Genomic DNA, 22,151 nt, shown 5'->3' on the forward strand with positions numbered 1-22,151 from the left:
AATTGGATTAAAACAACATACACTCTCATTTTCATCATCAAACTACAAGAAACAGTACAAAGAAGCAATAAATGACCATCTTCATATTATCTTTTCCTGAACTCAACAACAGCCATCCTCGACATATCTGCCCCTTTGTCCAGAGTCATGTTCTCTGTCATGTTCTCCGGTCAAGCCCAGGCAGAGGTTGGGAGATCTTCTTCTGCTCCAGATGGTTCTCCAGAGTGGACCTGACGCTGTTGGAGGGACAGCAGGGCAGGAGGAGGAGGAGGAAGAGGAGGAGGAGGAGGAGGAGGAGGAGGGGGGGGGGAGAAGAAGGAGGAGGAGTGAGGGAGGGAGCAACAGTTAGCATTGGGAATCCATTGTTCTCACCACACGCATTCCTATTCAGCCTCAGGCCCAGCTGGCGGCTCAATAGGGGCTGGCCTGTGCCGGCTGAGGGGATATCACTTAAGCCCCATTCCCCTGACAGATGGCCGCCTGCAGGGGTCACCCTCTGGCCCTAGGGGTCAAAGGGCACCTCATCCCAGGGGGGTGTCTCACCCTGGGTGCGAGAGGTCTAAGGGGAACCCCACATTGTTGGGATTGAATTGAACAGGGTCCATAGAGAAGGGGATTCCTCCACTACAACATCAAAGTGTGTCAGAATGCCGGTGATCTCAGAAATGTAAAGGGGCACACTTTCATTCTTTCTTTCTCTTTTTAATCTCTTTTCCAGATCATGGCAATGTCCTAGCAACATCAACAAGTCCATGCCTGACCAATGGAGGAAGGGCAATAGGCCTCACCTTCTAATCAAACCAATGCAAATGCTGTGTCAACAGTGTGTTCTAGGCATGTGTGATGCATTTGGCCCCCGCAGATCCTATTCACTCACAAATGGTCAGCGGGGACTTGTTAGTTTGGCCAGTTCCAGTTAACGAGGAGGAGAGGGAGGGAACATGGGATGATGGCAATAACAGAGAGAGACTTTCAGAAGTGTCTCTCTGATGTGTCCTGGGGTGGTCCGGTGGTCTAGCACCACGGCCTGGGGTGGTCCAGTCGTCTAGTACCACGGCCTGGGGTGGTCCAGTGGTCTAGCACCACGGCCTGGGGTGGTCCAGTGGTCTAGCACCACGGCCTGGGCTGGTCCAGTGGTCTAGTACCACGGCCTGGGGTGGTCCAGTGTTCTAGTACCACGGCCTGGGGTGGTCCAGTGGTCTAGTACCACGGCATGGAGTGGTCCAGTGGTCTAGCACCACAGCCAGGGTGGTCCAGTGGCCTAGCACCACGGTCTGGGGTGCTCCAGTGGTTTAGTACCACGGCATGCGGTGGTCCAGTGGTCTAGCACCACAGCCAGGGTGGTCCAGTGGCCTAGCACCACGGTCTGGGGTGGTCCAGTGGTCTAGTACCACGGCATGGGGTGGTTCAGTGATCTAGTACCACAGCCTGGGATGGCCCATGGTCTAGCACCACGGTCTGGGGTGGTCCATTGGTCTAGCACCACGGCCTGGGGTGGTCCAGTGGTCTAGCACCATGGCCGGGGTGGTCCAGTGGTCTAGCACCACGGTCTGGGGTGGCCCATGGTCTAGCACCACGGCCTGGGGTGGTCCAGTGGTCTAGCACCATGGTCTGGGGTGGTCCAGTGGTCTAGCACCACGGCCTGGGGTGGCCCATGGTCTAGCACCACGGCCTACAGTTCACACGTATGCCTATGGGTTCATGTCCTGCTGACATGCTCTCTCCTCCTTACTTAGCTGTGTCTCCCCACTCTATCCAATAAAGGATGAAAAATATAAGAGTGGGACTACTCCAGTAAAACATTATTATTATTATTATTATTATTATTATTATTATTTGTTTGTTTTTTAAAGAAGTGTCTCTTACTCCCAGTGTGGTTGATAGTTGTGTTCTGCAGAGACGTTGCTGGTCTTCAGTGGCAGGACCTCGTGCAGCTCCAGGGAGAAGGTGTCCATGTCTGCGACCGTGAGGAGGCCCCTCAGCTCTCTCCTCTCCTCCTCTGACAACGTCTCACGGAACTCCGACGGGAGTCTCTGGAACGGATCCTGGAACAGACACTAGATCAGGACAGACTGTAGGGCTAAATGCTGGTCTGTGATCAGATTAGACTCATCTTTATAGTCTTTGACAGTGTACTAAGACAACGAAACGTAGTTTGGCATCTAACCAGATTGTGTGAATAGTGAGAATAGTGTCATAGTGCACAAGACATGATAATGTAGACAGGGCATGGTATGACAGTATACAGTATTACAGTGAGTATAAGTGGATGAATACAAAAAGTCAATATACGTGCGATGAATATCAGAGAGAAATGATATACTTCATAGCTAGCGAATGTCAGAGCTTAAGCTGCTTAAGAGGAGGTGACAACTGCTTTTTAATTCAACTGTTGTAGTTTTATATAAAATATACTGACAATTGAAGTCTGTATCTCTACATTCAGGGAAAATCGTAGCTAACAATTCAGTCTGCCTGTGGACAGTTGCCAATAACTCGCACTTACTAAACTCTAGTTTCCTGTCACCACATTTGTTTGCCAAGATTAGTAATCTCATAAAGGGAGTCGACTTTGTATATAAGGGCTGAGCTCAGAAAAGGAGGGGGGTCTCTGGATTTAGCAAACTCTAGACTGCTGTCATATAACTTTATTAATAAAAGGCTTCAAGCTAAGTTGATCAATCTCCTTGTGTTCAATATTCAATATCAATAGAGAAGAAACCAGATTAAATCCACGACACACAGACAGACATATTTGTGGATGAAAACAGACCCTGAGTCAGATTATAGATATCAAACATCATGCTGTAGCTAGTAAAATGCATGCGAGCTGGTTAAGCCAATCGGACAACAGAACGTCATTGTTTGTTCTTTTGGATCAACAACTGTTTTTCATCAATGCCTGCTGTGTCCAACGGCACACTTTCCCTGGATTTACGGCTCAGGGAGACTGCTGGGCACTGAGGTCACCGGGGTCAATCAGGGGGTCAGCTGGGTGCAAGAGTTGACCCAATGACAAACTAAATGTGGTCATAAACGCAGAGCTTCACAGAGAGCTTGGGTATTGACAGAACTTTTAATGTTATTAAAACTACGGACAGTAGTTTGTGGATCATTATGTCACACACCATTGCGGCTAGTTATAATAATTATAATAAACACATTTATTTTGTATAGAGCTTTTCTCAGTACTCAGACACTACATTTCATGGAGCGAACAAGAATAGATAAGTACATTTTAAACGTTTTTAAAAAGCACATTAGGATGAACAATTATGTTGATTAATAATAATAATAATTCATTAAATGTACTGTATATAACGCTTTTCCGAGGCTCAAAGACGCTGATTATAATTACATTAGTTATTGTTATGATTAAGTTGTGATTATGAATGTGACATCCAACTGATTTCATACACCTGAGTCATTGGGGATGTGAGGTATGGTGACTCACCTGCTCTCTGCTCACCATCAGCTCTGACTTCCAGCAGGTGAGGAGTTGCCAGGTGAACGTGCTGTGCTCCAGCAGGTGAGGAGTTGTACTCCAGCCTGCTCTCCCCGAGCGCCTGGGACAGAAAGACAGAAAGCGGAGGGGTTGAACCATGATGGAAACCCGTTTTTAATGGAGATTAAAAAAGACGCTATAAAATGCTGAACTCATTCAGGGAGAATAAAGTAGTGGCACAACAGGAGGGTGGCCAGGGTGGATAGTGAGTTGGACCGGTGATCAGAAGGTCATGAGTTCAAATCCCACCTGGGAACACCACCACTAGTGTGCCCTTGAGGAAGGTCCTTAGCCCTAAATTACTCCAGGGAGATTGTCCCAGTAATCTGCTAAAATGGTAAAAATGTAAAATGTAAGTAGGGATTCTCCTCTTTAATTCAAGATTTTCTTTTGTCAGATTGGTTTCATAGTTTAGAAATTACAACCATTTTTATACATAGTCCCCCTATCTCAGTGAACCAGTGGAGTTAATTACCGCGACCTGCCATAGGAGTGAAAGTGACTGTTGTTACCGTGGTGACACTGGGGGAGATCTGTGATTGTTGTTACCGTGGTGACACTGGGGGAGATCTGTGATTGTTGTTACCTTGGCTACACTGGGGGAGATCTATGATTGTTGTTACCGTGGTGACACTGGGGGAGATCTGTGGGCCCAGCCTGAAGGAGTCCTTCAGGTAGGTCAGGAGAGTCTTGCGGCTTCCGCAAGGAAGCGCAGGCCGATCTCCACCGCAAACACGTCACACGGCACTCCTCACCGAGCCCTTCAGTGGCTCCTGACCAGAGACAGAACAGCTGTTATCAGAGCGCGCTCAGAGGCGTCGGGCAGGGGAGACCAGTCTCACAGAATGGAAACAGAGAGTGGGTGGGGGGCATGGGTGAAGGAATTTGACCTCGAACAAAATGGCCCCTTCAAATCCCACTGGGACATGACTGTGTGCATACTCAGGCTGGTACTAAATCAGTTTGGCCTGGGTATGAATTCAATACTTTAAAACTGATAAATGATATATTTACCGTAGTTTGTAAAGCGTCTTTGAGAGTCTAGAAAAGCGCTATATAAGTTTAATGTATTGTTATTATTGTTATTATTATTATTATTATTATTATTATTATTATTATTATTATTATTATTATTATATTCTCTCTATATATAGTCTCTAAAGGAAGTGCATTTGTGCTTACCTGAGGTATCTTGCTCCTGACCTCTGCAAGGACCACTGAGAAGTCTTGTTGATGCCGGTTCAGGTACTTTGAGGTGTCCTGCACAATGCCAGACAAGCATGAGACTGAATATCAATCTAATCAGATGTATATTCTCAAGACCTAAATGTCTAAATGTGACAGACATGCCAGATAACGGTTTAGGTTTTTCTCATCAGGAAATGGTGTTGTGGTGTCTCTCACCGCCTGGATGAGGGGTTTCCCAGCCAGGAAGCCAGGGGCCACCTGGCCCTGGACCCCCGGCATGTTGTAACTGCAATCAGAGTTCACTGAATTACGTGTGTGCAGTGTTTTTTTCAAAAGTTATCAACGTTTTGTTTTCAGACTCTCTCAGAGAGCTCTTTTGACAATCTCTTAGAGAGCTGTTTTCAGACTCTCAGAGAGCTGTTCTGAGAGTCTCTCAGTTCACTGTTTTAAGTGTGTGTAGCGTTTGGTTCAAAAGTTATATCAAAGTGTTGTTTTCTGACTTTCTGGAGAACATTGTGTATTGTGGATGGAAATGTGTATACCGAAACTATGTGCAGTCCAACTAAGCGCAGTCCAATAACCATTGCCATTTCCAAAGGCCAGCTTGTGCTGTCTTACAATTATTATGCTTTCAATTATTATTTTAGAAATAATATTATTTGGCCTGTAATAACATGAGTATTTATAACAAATATGGCGTTATAGAGAGAGATTATTTTCGAAGGCAACTACTACAGCTAACGGTCAGCCTTGGGCTCCCAGCGTGCTGGTTCTAGCGCACCACAAATGGACACATGACAAATTAGTGTATTTAACAGAGGAAACTACTATCCATATTTCCAAATAACCTCAGCTTGTTTTTGGAGCTGTGTGCGCAAAGCGCGCGATACAAGGCGTGCGATAGAGAGAAACATTGAATGAATGATCATTATTAGTCTTTGGTCTTGGTCTTTATCTTTATTGTCATTGATATAGTACAGGTACCAAACAACGAAATTTGGGAGGGGGGGCTCCCCTGGTGATAGGAAAGAAAAAAAAAATGAAAAAAAACAAGAAGGGAAAGGAGCTGGTTTACATAAATAAAGGCTATGTACACTATCCACTATACTATACTGTACAAATAAAACACTGTGCTGTACTCTATGCTATGCTATACCTATTCTAACCTATTGCTGTACTCTATGCTATGCTATACCTATTCTAACATTTCCTATTCTCTGCAACCTTATGTACCCCAGGGTTGTCATATTGCACATAGTGTTATTGCACATTCATTTAAAGTGTCGCAGTTTGCAGGCTTGAAATGTACACATTTGTGCCTCAGCACTACACCTGATTTTCAATCCAGCAGCTGCCATCAATCCGTCCAGACTGTCCAGGGCCCAGAACCTAGGTTTTTGCTGTGTTCAGGGCCTGGATGGCCCTGGGGTAGAAGCTGAGCTTCAGTCTGTTTGTCCTTGCGAACATGGTCCTGTACCGCCTGTTCGAGGGCAGCCGAGCAAAGTGTTCGTACCCAGGGTGGGAAGGGTCTCTGGAGATCTTGGAGGCCTTCCTGAGGCAGCGTGTGTTGTACAGCTCTTCAGGAGAGGGGAGGGGGGCGCCGGTGATCTTCTGGGCCGTTCTCACGACTCTCTGTAGCGCATTCCTCTCTGCGGCTGTGCAGCTGGAGAACCAGTTGCAGATGCAGTAGGTGAGGATGCTCTCCACTGCGCAGCGGTAGAAGGCCACCAGCATCTCCTGTCCGATGTGGTCCTTCCTGAGGACTCACAGGAAGAAGAGCCGCTGTTGTGCCTTCTTGATGGTGGCTGCTGTGTTGTTCTTCCAGGACAGGTCATCCTGTATGTGCACCCCCAGGAATCGGAGGGTTGAGACTCTCTCCACGCTCCCTCCGTCGATGAGCAGGGGCTGGACCTCAAATTTTTTCCTCCTGAAGTCCACGATGATTTCCTGGGTCTTTGACTGGTTCAGCAGCAGGTTGTTAACCTTGCACAGCTTGCTCAGCTGCTCTACCTCATCCCTGTACGCCGCCTCGTCCCCCCCCGAGATGCAGCCCACCACGGTGGTGTCGTCTGAAAACTTTACGATGGAGTTGCTGGGGTGGACGGGGGTGAAGTCGTAGGTGTAGAGGTTGTAGAGGATGGGGCTTAGCACGCAGCCCTGGGGGGACCCAGTGCTGAGTCTGAGGGCTGTGGAGGTGTGGGAGCCCACCCGCACCCTCTGGGGGCGGTCGGACAGGAAGTCCTTGATCCATGCACATATAGAGTGTGATAGTCCCAGGTCTAGTAGTTTGGTCACTAGCCTGTCTGGAAGGATGGTGTTGAAGGCAGAGCTGAAGTCCACAAAGAGCAGTCTCGCGTAGCTGTTTCCCCTCTCCAGGTGGGATAGAGTGGAGTGGAGAGTCGTCGCGATGGCGTCCTCTGTGGACCTGTGGGCTCTGTAGGCGAACTGGTATGGATCCAGGTTGGGCGGGAGGCGTGTGACTATGTGGGCCCGGACTAGTTTCTCGAAGCACTTCATGATGATTGGTGTGAGTGCCACCGGGCGGTAGTCGTTTAGGCAGCTCACCGTGCTTTTCTTCGGGACTGGGATGATAGTTGAGGTTTTGTTATTGTCATTGTATGGGTACAACGAAATTGAAATGCAAACCCTAGGTGCTAACAATCAACACTGTCCTAAGATAAAACACAGTCTTAAGATAATACAAAACAAGAATGAGACATAAATAGGGGGATAAGTAATCGGTAGGAATCTGAGAATATATCTATTATGTAAACTTATATACGGTACTTATATACACTATATGGTCTATTCACAGGGGGGTATATAGACAGGGGGGTGTTAGCATGTAACTATGTACTTTTATAAACATATAAACATATTAACTAGTAACGTATATACAGCAGTGGAGGCTCCTCCATAGAGGTGGAGGAGGCCTGGCCTCCCCAATAATTTGAGAGAAGAGAGAGAGATTTAAAAAAGCAATAATTATATATTTTATCAGACACACAACATACAATTCAGAACAATACTTCATCCATTTCTAATATTTATCCTGCAGAACAGCACTCATACACGCGTGTGGCGGAAAAAGGTACTACACGGAGGCCAGGCCTCCTGTCGGAAAGTGGTTTCTCATAGAAGTCAATGTAATATAATGCATTTTTTTTCATGGCAATATGTGATTGGCCAAATCACTGAAAATGGGTGGGCCTGGCCTCCGTGTAGTACCTTTTTCCGCCACACGCGTATGAGTGCTGTTCTGCAGGATAAATATTAGAAATGGATGAAGTATTGTTCTGAATTGTATGTTGTGTGTCTGATTGACATAGTGTTTGAGTGCTTTTGACATGTCATTGATTGTATGTAGTATGTTGTGGTGAATGTTGTGAGCCTGAGCAGAAGGGACAATAGCTGCTGCAGGCGGACCAGAGATTCATGCCAATTGTTTTGTTTATTTGATGACCCATTGTGCAGGCAATAAAAGCTGCTTCATCCACCATCCTGAGAGTGTCCCAATCCCTTCAGTACCGCCAAACACAAATTAATACTTTTTAACAAAGACAGATAAGAAGAACAGGGAACATTCCATCGCGAGTGAAGCGAGCAAGCGGAAAAACAATTGGCCTCCTCAATTCTGGAAGTCACCAGCCTCCACTGGTACACACACACACACACACACACACACACACACACACACACAGATCCAATACATGCTTTCAGTCTATGTGATGTACTTTCAGGATAGCTCAAAGGCCTTGTTCTTCTAACATATCTAGACATGCCCAAATAAGAACCTCCTGGCCTGGCAGACGACTTCCTGTCCAAACTATGACAGGTGTTCCTGTAGTATATATGATGGCTCTTAGTGGATATGATAGACACAACCAGGGACCTACCTAGTCTCTATGATCATGTCTATAGACACAACCAGGGACCTACCTAGTCTCTATGATCATGTCTATAGACACAACCAGGGACCTACCTAGTCTCTATGATCATGTCTATAGACCCAACCAGGACCTACCTAGTCTCTATGATCATGTCTATAGACCCAACCAGGACCTACCTAGTCTCTATGATCATGTCTATAGACACAACCAGGGAGCGTCCTAACGATTCCCACCGTAGTTGGGGTAGACCACGCCCACACCACGCCCACGCCACGCCAACTTCTGGAATATGTAGGGGTGTTCTCTGTATCTTGTTCTTCCGCCCCGCAGGTCGTTCCGCAACCCCATTGGATTTTAGCTTGTGGCGTAACACGGGGTGCACGATTAGATATAGGTTACCCATCTCTGTATGCAACTCGGCGGCGCTGAGTGTGCCGCGGGCCAACGGTCAATGTTCGCCGCGGGCACGGCCGCGGCTCTCATTGCCCTGTGGGCCCTGGAACGCGTGCCTATTCTTAGTGTCAGTGATTGTGTTTGTGTTTGAGAAAAGAAAAAAAAAACACCCCTATTATTCCAGAAGTTGGCGTGGTCTACCCCAACTACGGTGGGAATAGTTAGGATGCAACCAGGGACCTACCTAGTCTCTATGATCATGTCTATAGACCCAACCAGGGACCTACCTAGTCTCTATGATCATGTCTATAGACACAACCAGGACCTACCTAGTCTCTATGATCATGTCTATAGACCCAACCAGGACCTACCTAGTCTCTATGATCATGTCTATAGATCCAACCAGGGACCTACCTAGACTCTGATCATGTCTATAGATCCAACCAGGGACCTACCTAGTCTCTATGATCATGTCTATAGACACAACCAGGACCTACCTAGTCTCTATGATCATGTCTATAGACCCAACCAGGACCTACCTAGTCTCTATGATCATGTCTATAGACCCAACCAGGGAGCGTCCTAACGATTCCCACCGTAGTTGGGGTAGACCACGCCCACACCACGCCCACGCCACGCCAACTTCTGGAATATGTAGGGGTGTTCTCTGTATCTTGTTCTTCCGCCCCGCAGGTCGTTCCGCAACCCCATTGGATTTTAGCTTGTGGCGTAACACGGGGTGCACGATTAGATATAGGTTACCCATCTCTGTATGCAACTCGGCGGCGCTGAGTGTGCCGCGGGCCAACGGTCAATGTTCGCCGCGGGCACGGCCGCGGCTCTCATTGCCCTGTGGGCCCTGGAACGCGTGCCTATTCTTAGTGTCAGTGATTGTGTTTGTGTTTGAGAAAAGAAAAAAAAAACACCCCTATTATTCCAGAAGTTGGCGTGGTCTACCCCAACTACGGTGGGAATAGTTAGGACGCAACCAGGGACCTACCTAGTCTCTATGATCATGTCTATAGACCCAACCAGGGACCTACCTAGTCTCTATGATCATGTCTATGGGCGCTACACTGTCTCCATGGAAAACATCATAAAAGGGAGGATGAAAATATGAGTAATTAATTATATTTTTGCCTCAGCTATATACTGTAGTTACATGTTACATGCTTTCACAAATGTAACTTGACTGTTCTGAAGTCTCTTGTGATGCTGTCTGCAGATAATGGGGATGGGTAACCCTATAGCCTTGATGACTTTTAAAGAGACAATCAGATTCTTCTTAGCCAAGTGACATTTAACATGTTATAATTATGTTGAACCATCAAGATTCAAGTCAAAGTATTTCAATCAGGAGATACTTTTGTAATTTGCAAAAAGGTTTATTGTATCGTATTGTGTTTGTCTGCCTGTATTGTGTGTCAGATGAGACTCCAATCCATGAAGGAGTCAGCATCGTGTCCACGGCTGGAGGCAGGCGAGAAGGCTAGAGTGTGAAATACAAATAAAATTAGTTTAAATAAACTATTATATATATACACAATAATATATATATATTGTGGACCTTTAAGAAATGTCCTCACCAGCAGCAGAGACTGTTGGGGAAGCTCTCAGCTGAGGTGCTGCAGTCCAGTCCATGAAGGAGTCGGGACCGTGTCCACGGCTGGAGGCAGGCAGGAAAGCTAGAGTGTGAAATACAAATAAAACGAATTTAAATAAACTGTAGGTCTGTTCAGATTACCTTGTCCCTGGGCCTGGTTCTGTGGACTCAGATTACCTTGTCCCTGGGCCTGGTTCTGTGGACTCAGATTGAGTCCTTGTCCCTGCTGAAGAGCTTTATGTGGCAAGGCATACAGTGTATACAGTAGTGGACCTTTAAGAAATGTACTCACCAGCAGCACGGAGGATAGGTCTGTTCAGCTTACCTTGTCCCTGGGCCTGGTTCTGTGGACTCAGATTACCTTGTCCCTGGGCCTGGTTCTGTGCACTCAGATGGAGTCCTTGTCCCTGGGCCTGGTTCTGTGGACTCAGATCTTCATGTGGCAAGTTATATAGTAGAGTGAAACAATGTGGCAGATACACTGGACTTAATGTGGAAGCGCTTACATCCAGTACACAGTGCAGAGTCCTAGACACAACATATCATATGCATTCATAAGTCTAAATAATACAAATTCCATTATATTTATATAGTGCATCTTTAAGAAATGTACTCACCAGCAGCAGAGACTGTGGGTACAGCTCGCTGGACTCGTGTCCACTTGAACTTGAACTTGAACTCGTGTCCACGGCTGGAGGCTAGAGTGTGAAACACAAATAAAATGAATTTATATAAACTGTATTAATCAGTAAATGCTGAAGAGCTTTATGTGGCAAGGCATACAGTATATATATATATATATATATATATATATATATATATATATATATATATATATATATATATATATATATATATATAGTGGACCTTTAAGAAATGTACTCACCAGCAGCACGGAGGATAGGTCTGTTCAGATTACCTTGTCCCTGCGCCTGGTTCTGTGGACTCAGATGGAGTCCTTGTCCCTGGGCCTGGTTCTGTAGACTCAGATTACCTTGTCCCTGGGCCTGGTTCTGTGGACTCAGGTGGAGTCCTTGTCCCTGCGCCTGGTTCTGTGGACTCAGATGGAGTGCTTGTCCCTGGGCCTGGTTCTGTGGACTCAGATTGAGTCCTTGTCCCTGCGCCTGGTTCTGTGGACTCAGATTACCTTGACCCTGGGCCTGGTTCTGTGGCCGGAACTTGAAGGCTAGAGTGTGATACACAAATAAAATGAATATATAAACTGTATTAATCAGTAAATGCTGAAGAGCTTTATGTGGCAAGGCATACAGTATATATATATATATATATATATGTATAGTGGACCTTTAAGAAATGTACTCACTAGCAGCACGGAGGCTAGGTCTGTTCAGATGACCTTGTCCCTGGGCCTGGTTCTGTGCACTCAGGTAGAGACCTTGTCCCTGCGCCTGGTTCTGGTTCTGAGCTTCTATCAAGTAATGAGTCAAGAAGCTGCAGAGGTTTTCCTTTGATAAAGATCTCAACAGAACATCGTATGTGTTGAGATCCAGAGAAGGATAGCCCAGATCTTGTGGAATATCCATCTCACTGCAATTCGTTTTCTGGTAACTGTCAGGTTCGTGGTCTGGTACTACACTGTTTGTGGCGTATAAAGCTACTGCATGTATATAAATACATATACACCTCTATGACATCACAATCAAGTTATGTCATCGTCCTCGGTAACAGAACCAGAGCAGTGGGTCAGAGCTCTGGTCAGATTGCTATTGTGACATCATCAGCAGCACATGTCGCACTCAAAGACGCTTTACAAACTGAAAAGATCGAGTAGTAATAATAAAAAGAAACATACAAAATAAATAAAAGAAAGTATAGGGGTCAATAATTTGAGAGAAGAGAGAGAGATTTAAAAAAGCAATAATTATATTTATTTATTTAACAAAAAACATATTTTAATTGTTTATTTAATTGTTTATTATTATTTATTATTTAATATTATTTCTGTTTTGTTCATAAATCTGAATTTTTCCATGGCTAAAACCCAATATTGCAATTGTAAAGCACCTACAGGCCAGAATCCCTATCCGTTTGTATTGAGGGAGGCCAGGCCTCCCCAGGAAAGTGGTTTCTCGTAGAAGTCAATGTAATGCAATTTTTTTCATGGCAATATTATGTTCAAATCACTGAAAATGGGTGGGCAAGGGAGGCCTGGCCGGACGGATTGTATGGCAGCTAGTGCTGAGGCACAAACATGTACATTTTCAAGCCTGCAAACTGTGACACTTTAAAATAATGTGAAAAAATACTCTTTGTGCAATATGACAACCCTAGTTGACTATCTGTGCAGTATAGTACAGTGGATTGTGTACATAGCCTTTATTGATGTAAACCAGCTCCTTACCTTCTTGTGATTTTATGCTTTTATGCTTTTTCTAAAATGTTTTTTTTTCCCCTTTCCTAACACCAGGGGAGCCACCCCTCCTAAATTTCGTTGTTTGGTACCTGTACTGTAGCAATGACAAATAAAGTCCATTCCATTCCATTCCATTCCACCATGCATTGAGTCCAGGGCTGAAAGATTGACATTTTGTTCGTCCAATCACATGAAGCCATTTTGAGAATTCGCCAGTCATTTCAGTCAAAGAAACACTCGCCATAGTGGCTACGAGTGTCCTATCAACTTGTCCTTTGCAGGACACGTCTAGAACACCCATGGCTATTATCCCTGAAAATAATAGCTCATTTGGCAATGGAAGCAAGGAAGTCGGCGAGATTCTGGCGCGATTTATACATCGAATAGGCAGACAACATTTAGGATTTATTGAAGTTTTATTTTTAATGTAGTCGATTTCGTTTTTATTACAAGTCAATTTAATATTCTTCAATTTTTTCCAAGCGGAAAAAAATTGGCCTCCTCAATTCTGGAAGTCACCAGCCTCCACTGATATACAGTGTATGTAAAACTAAACACAAGAATGTAAACATATTGCACGGTTATAGAACATTGTACTATTCCCTTGGTTATTGCACAGTAGTTTCTCGTATTGCACTTATGTCCACTTAAAATATTTCAGAATAAATGTCTGAAAAATAAAATTTCTGAATAAAAGTCCGAAAAATAAAATTTCTGAATAAAAGTCAGATTTTTTTTAAAGAATAAAAGTCAGAAAAATAACATTTCAGAATAAAAGTCAGAAGATTTTAATTTCAGAATAAAAGTCTGATGTGGCCATCACTCGTCATTTACATTTTACTTTGTGATTGTGATCCTACCATAAGCGTGGAACTACAAGCCAAAATTGAATAAATTGTATTAATAAACAATTTAATTTGTCATAATGTGGTAACCTAACTAATGAATAATGGGAATGCCATCCAGGATTCAAGTTAACCTTTTATTCAAGAACAGGTGTGTACAACGTGGTACTCCGGGCACTGCCTGGCTTACTCTGGTACCCCGGCTATATAACAGGTAACTCCAGCCCAACACCTCTGGGGTTCCCCTACTGGCGTGGGGTGGTACTACAGGTAGTCTAACCAGGATATCACACATAACTACGGCTCATGTGTCTTTTTATTGTACAAACTAAATAAATGTAGAAATACAGGCACTGAATCGCTATCTTGCATAGGCTGGTTTTCCCCGGCTTCGGCAGGCTACTTTATCTCAGCTGAGGTAACTACGGTTAGCTACGAGTTAATTATAACTTAAGGGTTTAAGTTAAGGTTAAGGTAACCACCTTAGGGGTATGTATAAATATTTAGTAGTTACTAAGGTCTACGTCATAACTAGTGTGGTTGGTGCAAGCAAACCAAATCTTAATTTAGTAAATACTTACGCTATAACTAGGGTTAGTTTGTACTTAGTAAGACGTGGTGCAACCGGCTCCTGGGGAAGAAACTGAACTTTAGTCTGTTAGTCTGGGTGGGCATGATACTGAAGCGCCTGCCTGAGCGCAGCCGTATGAAGTGTTTGTTGCCAGGGTGGCGTGGGTCCTCAAGGAGACAATGAGACTAGGGGATGAGAAGGGTAGGAGTCTAGGAGACGAGGAGATGAGACTAGGAGACTATGAGACAAGTAGACAAGGAGATGAGGAGACTAGGAGACAAGCAGACAAGGAGACTAGGAGATGATGAGACTAGGAGGAGACTAGGAGGTGAAGACTAGGAGATGAAGACAAGCAGACTAGGAGACAAGGAGGAGACTAGGAGACAAGGAGACTAGGAAACAATGAGACTAGGAGATGAGGAGACTAGGAGATGAGGAGACTAGGAGATGAGGAGACTAGGAGAGTAGGAGACTAGGGGATGAGGAGCAGGGGCGGCGCTAGGGGGTGGCTACTTGGGCTCAAGCCCCGGATGTTTTCTGAAAAGCCCCGAATGTTTTACTTAAAAAAATAAAAAAATAAAAACTCTCGTGAGTAACGTGCAGTACCGGAGTTCAACAGAGAGGCAGCAGCTGCGCGACATTAGCCTGCGTACTGCGTAGCCTGCCCTGCCCTGCCCTGAAGAAGAAGTGATCTCAATCAGTGCCTGACTTGCAAAATTGTAAGGATGGATATACGAAAGTTTTTTTAAACAAAACAAGCGCCAAGAACTGTTGCAGCAGCCGTATCAGCAGCTGACAACAATGACGTCACCAGCAGTGATGACATAGATGATGTTTCAGGTTTGTGAATCTTATTAGAAAGGTGACTGACTCACTGACACTACTTTTCCTGTTTGCTAATGCTAGCTGGCTATCATAACATAACGTTATGTTATAATGAAAATGAAACATAGCAAGGTACTGTTACGGTACATGGTAAGAAATCAAACAAAGGATAATACTTATACAAATAAAGTGAATAACAGGCTGATAGTCTTTGATATCTGCACTCTGGTTGACTGAGTAACAAGTGAAAAAGAATGATGTAACGTTAATGTTACAGCTAGTAAACATGGAGTAACCACATTAAGTATGCCCTTATGGTAGTATGTATGTATACAGAACATGACTCAAATCTATCCTAAGATGTAACGCTAACTAACTAAGTTTGTTTAATGTCCCAGGGGGGATTTGATTTCACAGTACTATACACAGGCCAACAATACATGTAATATATCGTCATATAACACAGGACAAGACAATCAATACAATATAAGTGGTGAGCACAGAGTCTGCCCTGATATACATACTGTAACATAACTAGCCTCAGCCCATCAATTCTGTAATTCTATACAAATATAAATGATGGTGACTGACGTGTGTGTGTGTGTGTGTGTGTGTGTGTGTGTGTGTGTGTGTTTACTGTCTATTTTGTAATACAGCCTTTTGTCCGCTTTAAGGTGGTGGTAAGTTGAAGGTTGAAGGCGAATTTTTCCGGCGCGCTCTGCGCGCACATTATATTCTCCCTCTGGGCTAAGCCCCGGATCTCCTACAATCCTAAATCCGCCTCTGATGAGGAGGGTAGGAGTCTAGGAGGCAGAGACTAGGAAGCAGAGAGAATAGGAGGAAGAGACTAGGAGACTAGGAGGCAACTTGGAGATGAGAAGACAAGCAGACAAGGAGATGATGAGACTAGGAGACTAGGAGACAAGGAGATGAGGAGACAAGGAGATGAGGAGACTAGGAGATGAGGAGACTAGGAGACAAGGAGACAAGGAGACGAGGAGAGAAGAAGACAAAAAAAAATCCTTGAAATGATTTGAGATCCAAACAATCTATTGGATACTTAATGTACAGAAATGCACTGCAATACTAACTGATGGACACAAGAGGACGCCATCATCACGGCCAATATAGCAGGCCCTTGTAATCGACTGAATTAAAACAATGAAAATTGTGTTGTCAACAATCGACCAGCAGATGGCGGTGTGGGTACAGAAGGGGGACAGGTACAGAAGTAGGACAGGGTCCTGTCACTACAGATGACGTATCACAGTATGATTGGCTGTGATAACGTTACACATTATAACGTATCACAGTATGATTGGCTGTGATGACGTTACACATTATGATTGGCTGCAGAGCTGTAAACGGAAGCCATTTGGGTTACAGGAGCGGGCTAGTTTGCTAATGTCGTTAGGGTTAAGGTTAAGGTTAGTGTTAGGGTTAGGGTTGGGGTTGGGTTCACACTGACATTATTTGCTAACATTAGCGAACTAGCCCGCTCCTGTAACTCAGATGGCTTCCGTTTACAGCTCTGCAGCCAATCATAATGTGTTACGTCATCACGTTTACGGCTCTGCAACCAATCATAATGTGTTATGTCATCACAGCCAATCATACTGTGATATGTCCTCTGTAGTGGCAGGACCCTGTTCTACTTCTGTACCCAAGTACAACTCTTTGTTTGACACAAAAAAATAGACCCTCTTTGACTTTCTGTCATTAATTATGATTTGAGTTTTCACGTTTTTGAAATGTACATAATTCATCGAGAAATTACCTATTAATAATATTAAGACTTATTAAGAATAATCTGCGTTTAGACATCTACAATGTGATTTTTTGACTCTCCCCCATTCTTAACCTTTCGGGTTTCATTTCTTACTAAACGCATCTCTGTGCGTTTTGGATGAAGTGAGACCTTGTGAGGCAGGCCGTCGATAGATTAAACCCATTGAGAGAAAAGGTACCGCAAACAAATTATATCAACATCATGAACATGAAGAGAGCCTGAATAGATGTCGTTGTGAAAGTTGTATTTTCAATAGTTCAACATACACAAAGGAAACAAACATCAGATGAAAATAACATATTTAATAGTCGTATCATCTAAAACATTGTGAAGTCTTCACAAAGACGCCTGATGTTTTTAACCCTTACAACAAAAACATCTTCAGATGAGTCAGATGAGATTGTCATTGGAGTCATTGTGGCGCCATCTAGCGGTAGTCCAGGCACCAAAGAGTTGGAAAGCACCAAAGGTAAAATAATATGATTGCGTGGTGTGTGTGTGAGAGGTGACGTTAGTTAGTTAGTCATTCACAGAGCTGTTTGTGGAAGGTCCTGGAAGGTCAAGTGGCGCCATCTAGCGGTAGTCCAGGCACCAAAGAGTTGGAAAGCACCAAAGGTAAAATAATATGATATGATTATAATCATATAATATTTGATAATATTATATGATGTAAAAAATATGAAAGAAAGCAAGAAACATATTAAGAACAAAATATTTACAACTCCTAATATGAGTGGGGGAGAGTAACACCCTCAGAGAAATTAGAAACAGGCAGAAAAAATATAGTACAAATGTCACTACTTTTGCATGAAATGCGCTTTCTACAACACCCTTTAACGTGTTTTGGAGAACATCAGTCCGAAGTAGCAGAGCGTACCGGACAAGTCCTAGGCCTGAGACCCCTCTGGTTTCTTGACTCTTCGGACCAAGACGCGGTTCCTGCGTCCCTGCGGTCTGACGCCCTGCCCGGCCAGGGCGGTGTTCTCCTCCTCAGCCACCGGGGGGCGCTCTGCTCTGGGGGGCGCAGGACTTCTCCCGGCCCTCACGTCATCCACGAAGGCCTCCACCCCCTCAAACTTGTTGGTCAGCTCCCCCAGACGCTCCTTCAGGGCGTTGAACTCATTGTACAGGTCTCCCAGCGCATCTGACAGAGGAGAGATCCTGGAGAACGGGGCGGTGGAAGAAGACAAGGGGAGGGGAGAGTGAAAAAGATTTAGCAAAAATAAGATTATAATAAGATATTCCTAGATTAAGGAATATTCTTCTCATGGCTTAATTTAATCTGGGCCTTTTTGAAACTGTGAAATGGTTTATATGTTGTTTGTGTCCTCTAGAGAACAATTAATAACTTTATTTTTCTCTTACGGGAACTTTGGTTGTTTTTTCCAGCAACGACATGTCATTGACAGGAAAATGTACACACAAAAACTATAAAACAATATTTAAAGACAAGATATTTGGGACATGTGGGACACCTGTGTGTTTATTTTCTGCTCAAAATCTACTTGAAATTTCAGACATCCATGCTAAACCTATAGAAAAGGTCCTGTTGACTAGATTTGATTAGAACAGGAAATAAACACACCACTGGAGCTTAGGTGTTCCACATTACCCAATGTCCCAGATTACCTGACAGGTCCAGGCAGACCCGATGTACCCACCTGGCGTAGTCTGGCAGCACAGTGCTGTGGTCATTGAGAAGCAGGTCTTTGACTTGGGTCATGATGGCAAACTTCCAGTTGTCCAACACCAGGGTGAGGTTGGCGCATCCTCTGGTGTTCACTTTCTCTGCTGCAGGAGGGATGGAGAAAAGAGTATAGAAAAGTGAATCTCTTGCACATTTCTTTTGTGTCCTACTGTAGGACTAATAGTATTTTTAATATGTTTTCAGGCGAGAAACTAAGCATATATAGTCCCAAAATGTGTGCAGTTTATCAAAATAACCTGTTTATATATCTGATCGGATGTTTTTTTTCCCACTTCTTGTTCGCTAGCTACATTACGTTGCTTAGATACCTTCGACAGAAACATCGTAACATAATAGCTAAACAAGTTGTAAAATGATTTGGGGGCCAATAACTTTAGCTAGCTAAAGTAACTAGCTTAATGTATTGTTGTCTTAGCAGTTGGTAAAAGAACAGGATTAAAATAAATATATATGAGCAATAACATTGTGGGCTTGCTACAGCAAGCACAATACAACCCAACTTGTTCCATCTGATGCTACCATTCGTGACTGGGCTACAGGCAGTCAAATACTAGGTGAACGTGTGTAAGACGAACACATTTGGAAGTGGCATCTTTGTAATCATGATGACGTAGTCAAGTATCAAATAGAGTGCAGAAAAGCAGCAACTGCACACACAAATCTGTGCAAAAAACAATATTTATTGCGAGCTTTTGGTCTCCAGGCTCTTGGACCATTGTAAACAACAGCTGTATGACGAGTTTGTGTGACGCAGTTTGACGAGACTGAAGAGACCTGCAGTGCATTTTGGGGATGTTGAGTAGGAATAGCATGCATCGATTGCATCGACACTAGTACCTATACTAGATCTCTCGCATATTCAAATGTTGCATACTGTACAGTGTGAACGCACTCGCATACTCAAATCTACGTCATATCTAGTATGAGTAGTATGCTAGTATGCCATTTCGAACACAGCCTCAGTATAAAACACACCATGTGTTTTATGCGGCATTCACCTAGCAACAAAACTTTGACTGGGTATAAAAAGAAGCATCATCCTTTATGCATTTTTGGTGAATAAAGTCACTCATGTCACTTATTATGTATGTATGTATACAATATATGTTTTTTGTGTCAGACCCCAGGAAGACTAGCTAATGTCATGGCATTACAGGGGTCCGTCTCTCACCCTCAGACCTGTAGTCCCATGCCGTGTCTGGCTGCGTCCTCCTCTTCTGCCCCACACACGCCGCCACCAGGCACAGCAGAGTCACCACACTCTTCATCCTCACCTCACCAAACACACACAGGCACCGACGTGAAGACAAGCACATTAGCATTGGCAGAAGGCACTGTATCCACACGCATGTGCAAAGGATAACGTTATCATAATGATTGATTTAGCAATCACTTTTTTTCCATACAGCTGCAAAGATCCTTCCTTTGCCAAAAATATTAAATGTCCTCATACTCGCCCTGTAGAATACATACCTGCTGCACTAGATCAGGAATACAAGATGTGATAATCCCACTGCGGTACTGAAACACACTTCTGTGAGAGAGAAGAGCAGAACCTGCTTTTATACTGCATGGCCCCTCAGCTCAACCCCTTGTTGCTTGTGTAAGCGGGTGTGTCCGAGTCTCCACTGTTACATGCAGACACACAGACACACGCACACACACAATTCAGAGCCCAAATCGGATTAACTTGAACATAAGGGAAGTGGATGGGTTTGACGTGACCCCTGACCTGCTCGATGGCCCATGACAAATAAGACTAATAGTTATCCGCTGCAGAAGTCAGCAGGTCACTCACATTCCCCAGAATTCCTCCCCTTGCTCATCATGCATGAACGCCAACTTGACCTGGGGTAGTGGTGGTCTAGTGGATAGTGAGTTGGACTTGTGATCGGAAGGTTGTGAGTTCAAATCCCGCCTGAAACCACACCACTACTAGTGTGCCCTTGAGTTCGGAAGGTTGTGAGTTCAAATCCCGCCTGAAACCACACCACTACTAGTGTGCCCTTGAGTAAGGCACTTAGCCCTCAGTTACTCCAGGGGGAATGTCCCTGTAATTCGTAATTGTAAATCGCTTTGGATTAAAAGCATCTGCTAAATGGCAAAATTATTAATTATTATTGACCCCATGTCGAAACCCCACGGATAAACGAAGTTCTCACTTCGAGGGAACAGTTGCATTGTGTAAGAGTATAAGAGTGTATCGTCCGCCATAGACTAAAGATCAATCTCTTTAGGGTACACCTGGCCTCTTCCTCCTCAGAACCCTCCACCCCACATTACTACCCCCCCCCCCCCCCCCACACAGGTGTGTAGAAGGAGCTGAGGTTAACATTGGGAGCGGGGGGGGGGGGTGGTCCATTGGGGGCTAGGGTGGCATGTGTTTGATGTGAAAGCTCTTCTCCACCTCTCAGCATTCCTAGACTTCATCTGCGGTCCATCTGGATCCGCGGAGGGACCGTGGTGTCTGTGAAGATCAGCCATAACACAACACTGGACCCTCCTAACCAGAACCATCCAGACAGGCGAGGCAGAAGCAGGCGTGCGTCACAGTGGACTGGATTGAAAGCAGGTGCAGGGACATGGTGTGGACGTTTTTATTATCGGTGCGAGGAGAGTTTATATCCTGCCCAGATGTGGCTTTTGAAAGGCGCTGCAATGACATTGGACATTAACATTATGGGTCTCGGAATAACAGTGAAGGTGAAGACCAGAGATGTTGTTAAAAAGCAACGGCAAGGTAGAAACAGCTGCTTAAGGACCACACAAGTAATAATAATAAAAATAACAATAATTAATCATGTGTTTATTCTGTATAGCGCTTTCCTCGGTACTCATGGAGGACAGAATTAAGTTAACCATCATTATTATGGTCTCTACTCACTTCAAAGTGAAAACCTCCAAAAGAACACAGCTCCTTTACTAGGGGTCCAGTCAAGAACACAGCTCCGGTACCTGGGGTCCAGTCAAGAAGAATTGATTAGATTCAACCCTTTTGTCATTGCACAGAGTACAACAAAACATGTTTTGCTCTAGGCACAGGGTCAGCCATAGTCAGCGCCCGTGGAGCAATTAGGTACCTGAGATATGATGCCAGCAACCCTCCAGTCACCAGCAGCTCTCTCCTGAGGCGGGGATTCGAACACGCGACCTTCCGATTGCTAGCCGGCCTCTCTAACCTCTAGGCTACCACCGCCCGAAGGAAGAAAACAGAAAGGGGACAAGAACCAGGCAACCACCTTAAGTCAAAAAGGGGACAGTTTGTGGTGTGTAGCCTCTGCTACTTCTGCTATGAGGCGAAACCATCTTAAATGTGCAATTCAGAAAAACAAACAAGAAATGTAGTTAGGCAACATCTGTATTTTTGTTTTCATGGCAGGTCAACAAAACAGACACCATTGATAGGATTTTTTTTTTTTTTATTGATTTACTGATATTTCTGTAATCGAAAATTCAAATC

General features: G+C 44.4%; 1 protein-coding gene across 2 annotated transcripts; it reads right to left on the reverse strand.

Annotated features, from left to right (window-relative positions):
• Positions 1 to 17,477: 17,477 nt before the first annotated feature.
• LOC308167316 (uncharacterized protein) lies at positions 17,478 to 19,973 on the reverse strand. Of its 2 annotated transcripts, XM_080541716.1 has the most exons (4): positions 19,863 to 19,973; positions 18,645 to 18,774; positions 17,861 to 18,144; positions 17,478 to 17,556 (listed from the first exon to the last, which is right to left on the reverse strand). In XM_080541716.1, exons 1-3 carry the CDS (start codon positions 19,957 to 19,959, stop codon positions 17,871 to 17,873), a joined length of 501 nt encoding a protein of 166 aa, XP_080397842.1. In that variant the 5' UTR covers positions 19,960 to 19,973; the 3' UTR covers positions 17,478 to 17,556; positions 17,861 to 17,870. The 2 variants fall into 2 exon arrangements, with proteins under 2 accessions (XP_080397842.1, XP_080397841.1); XM_080541715.1 differs by lacking the exon at positions 17,478 to 17,556 and having other exon boundaries at positions 17,727 to 18,144.
• Positions 19,974 to 22,151: the final 2,178 nt, after the last annotated feature.

Source organism: Nansenia antarctica, assembly GCF_963989245.1.
Source record: "Nansenia antarctica genome assembly, chromosome: 11".
Classification (NCBI taxonomy): Eukaryota; Metazoa; Chordata; class Actinopteri; order Argentiniformes; family Microstomatidae; genus Nansenia; species Nansenia antarctica.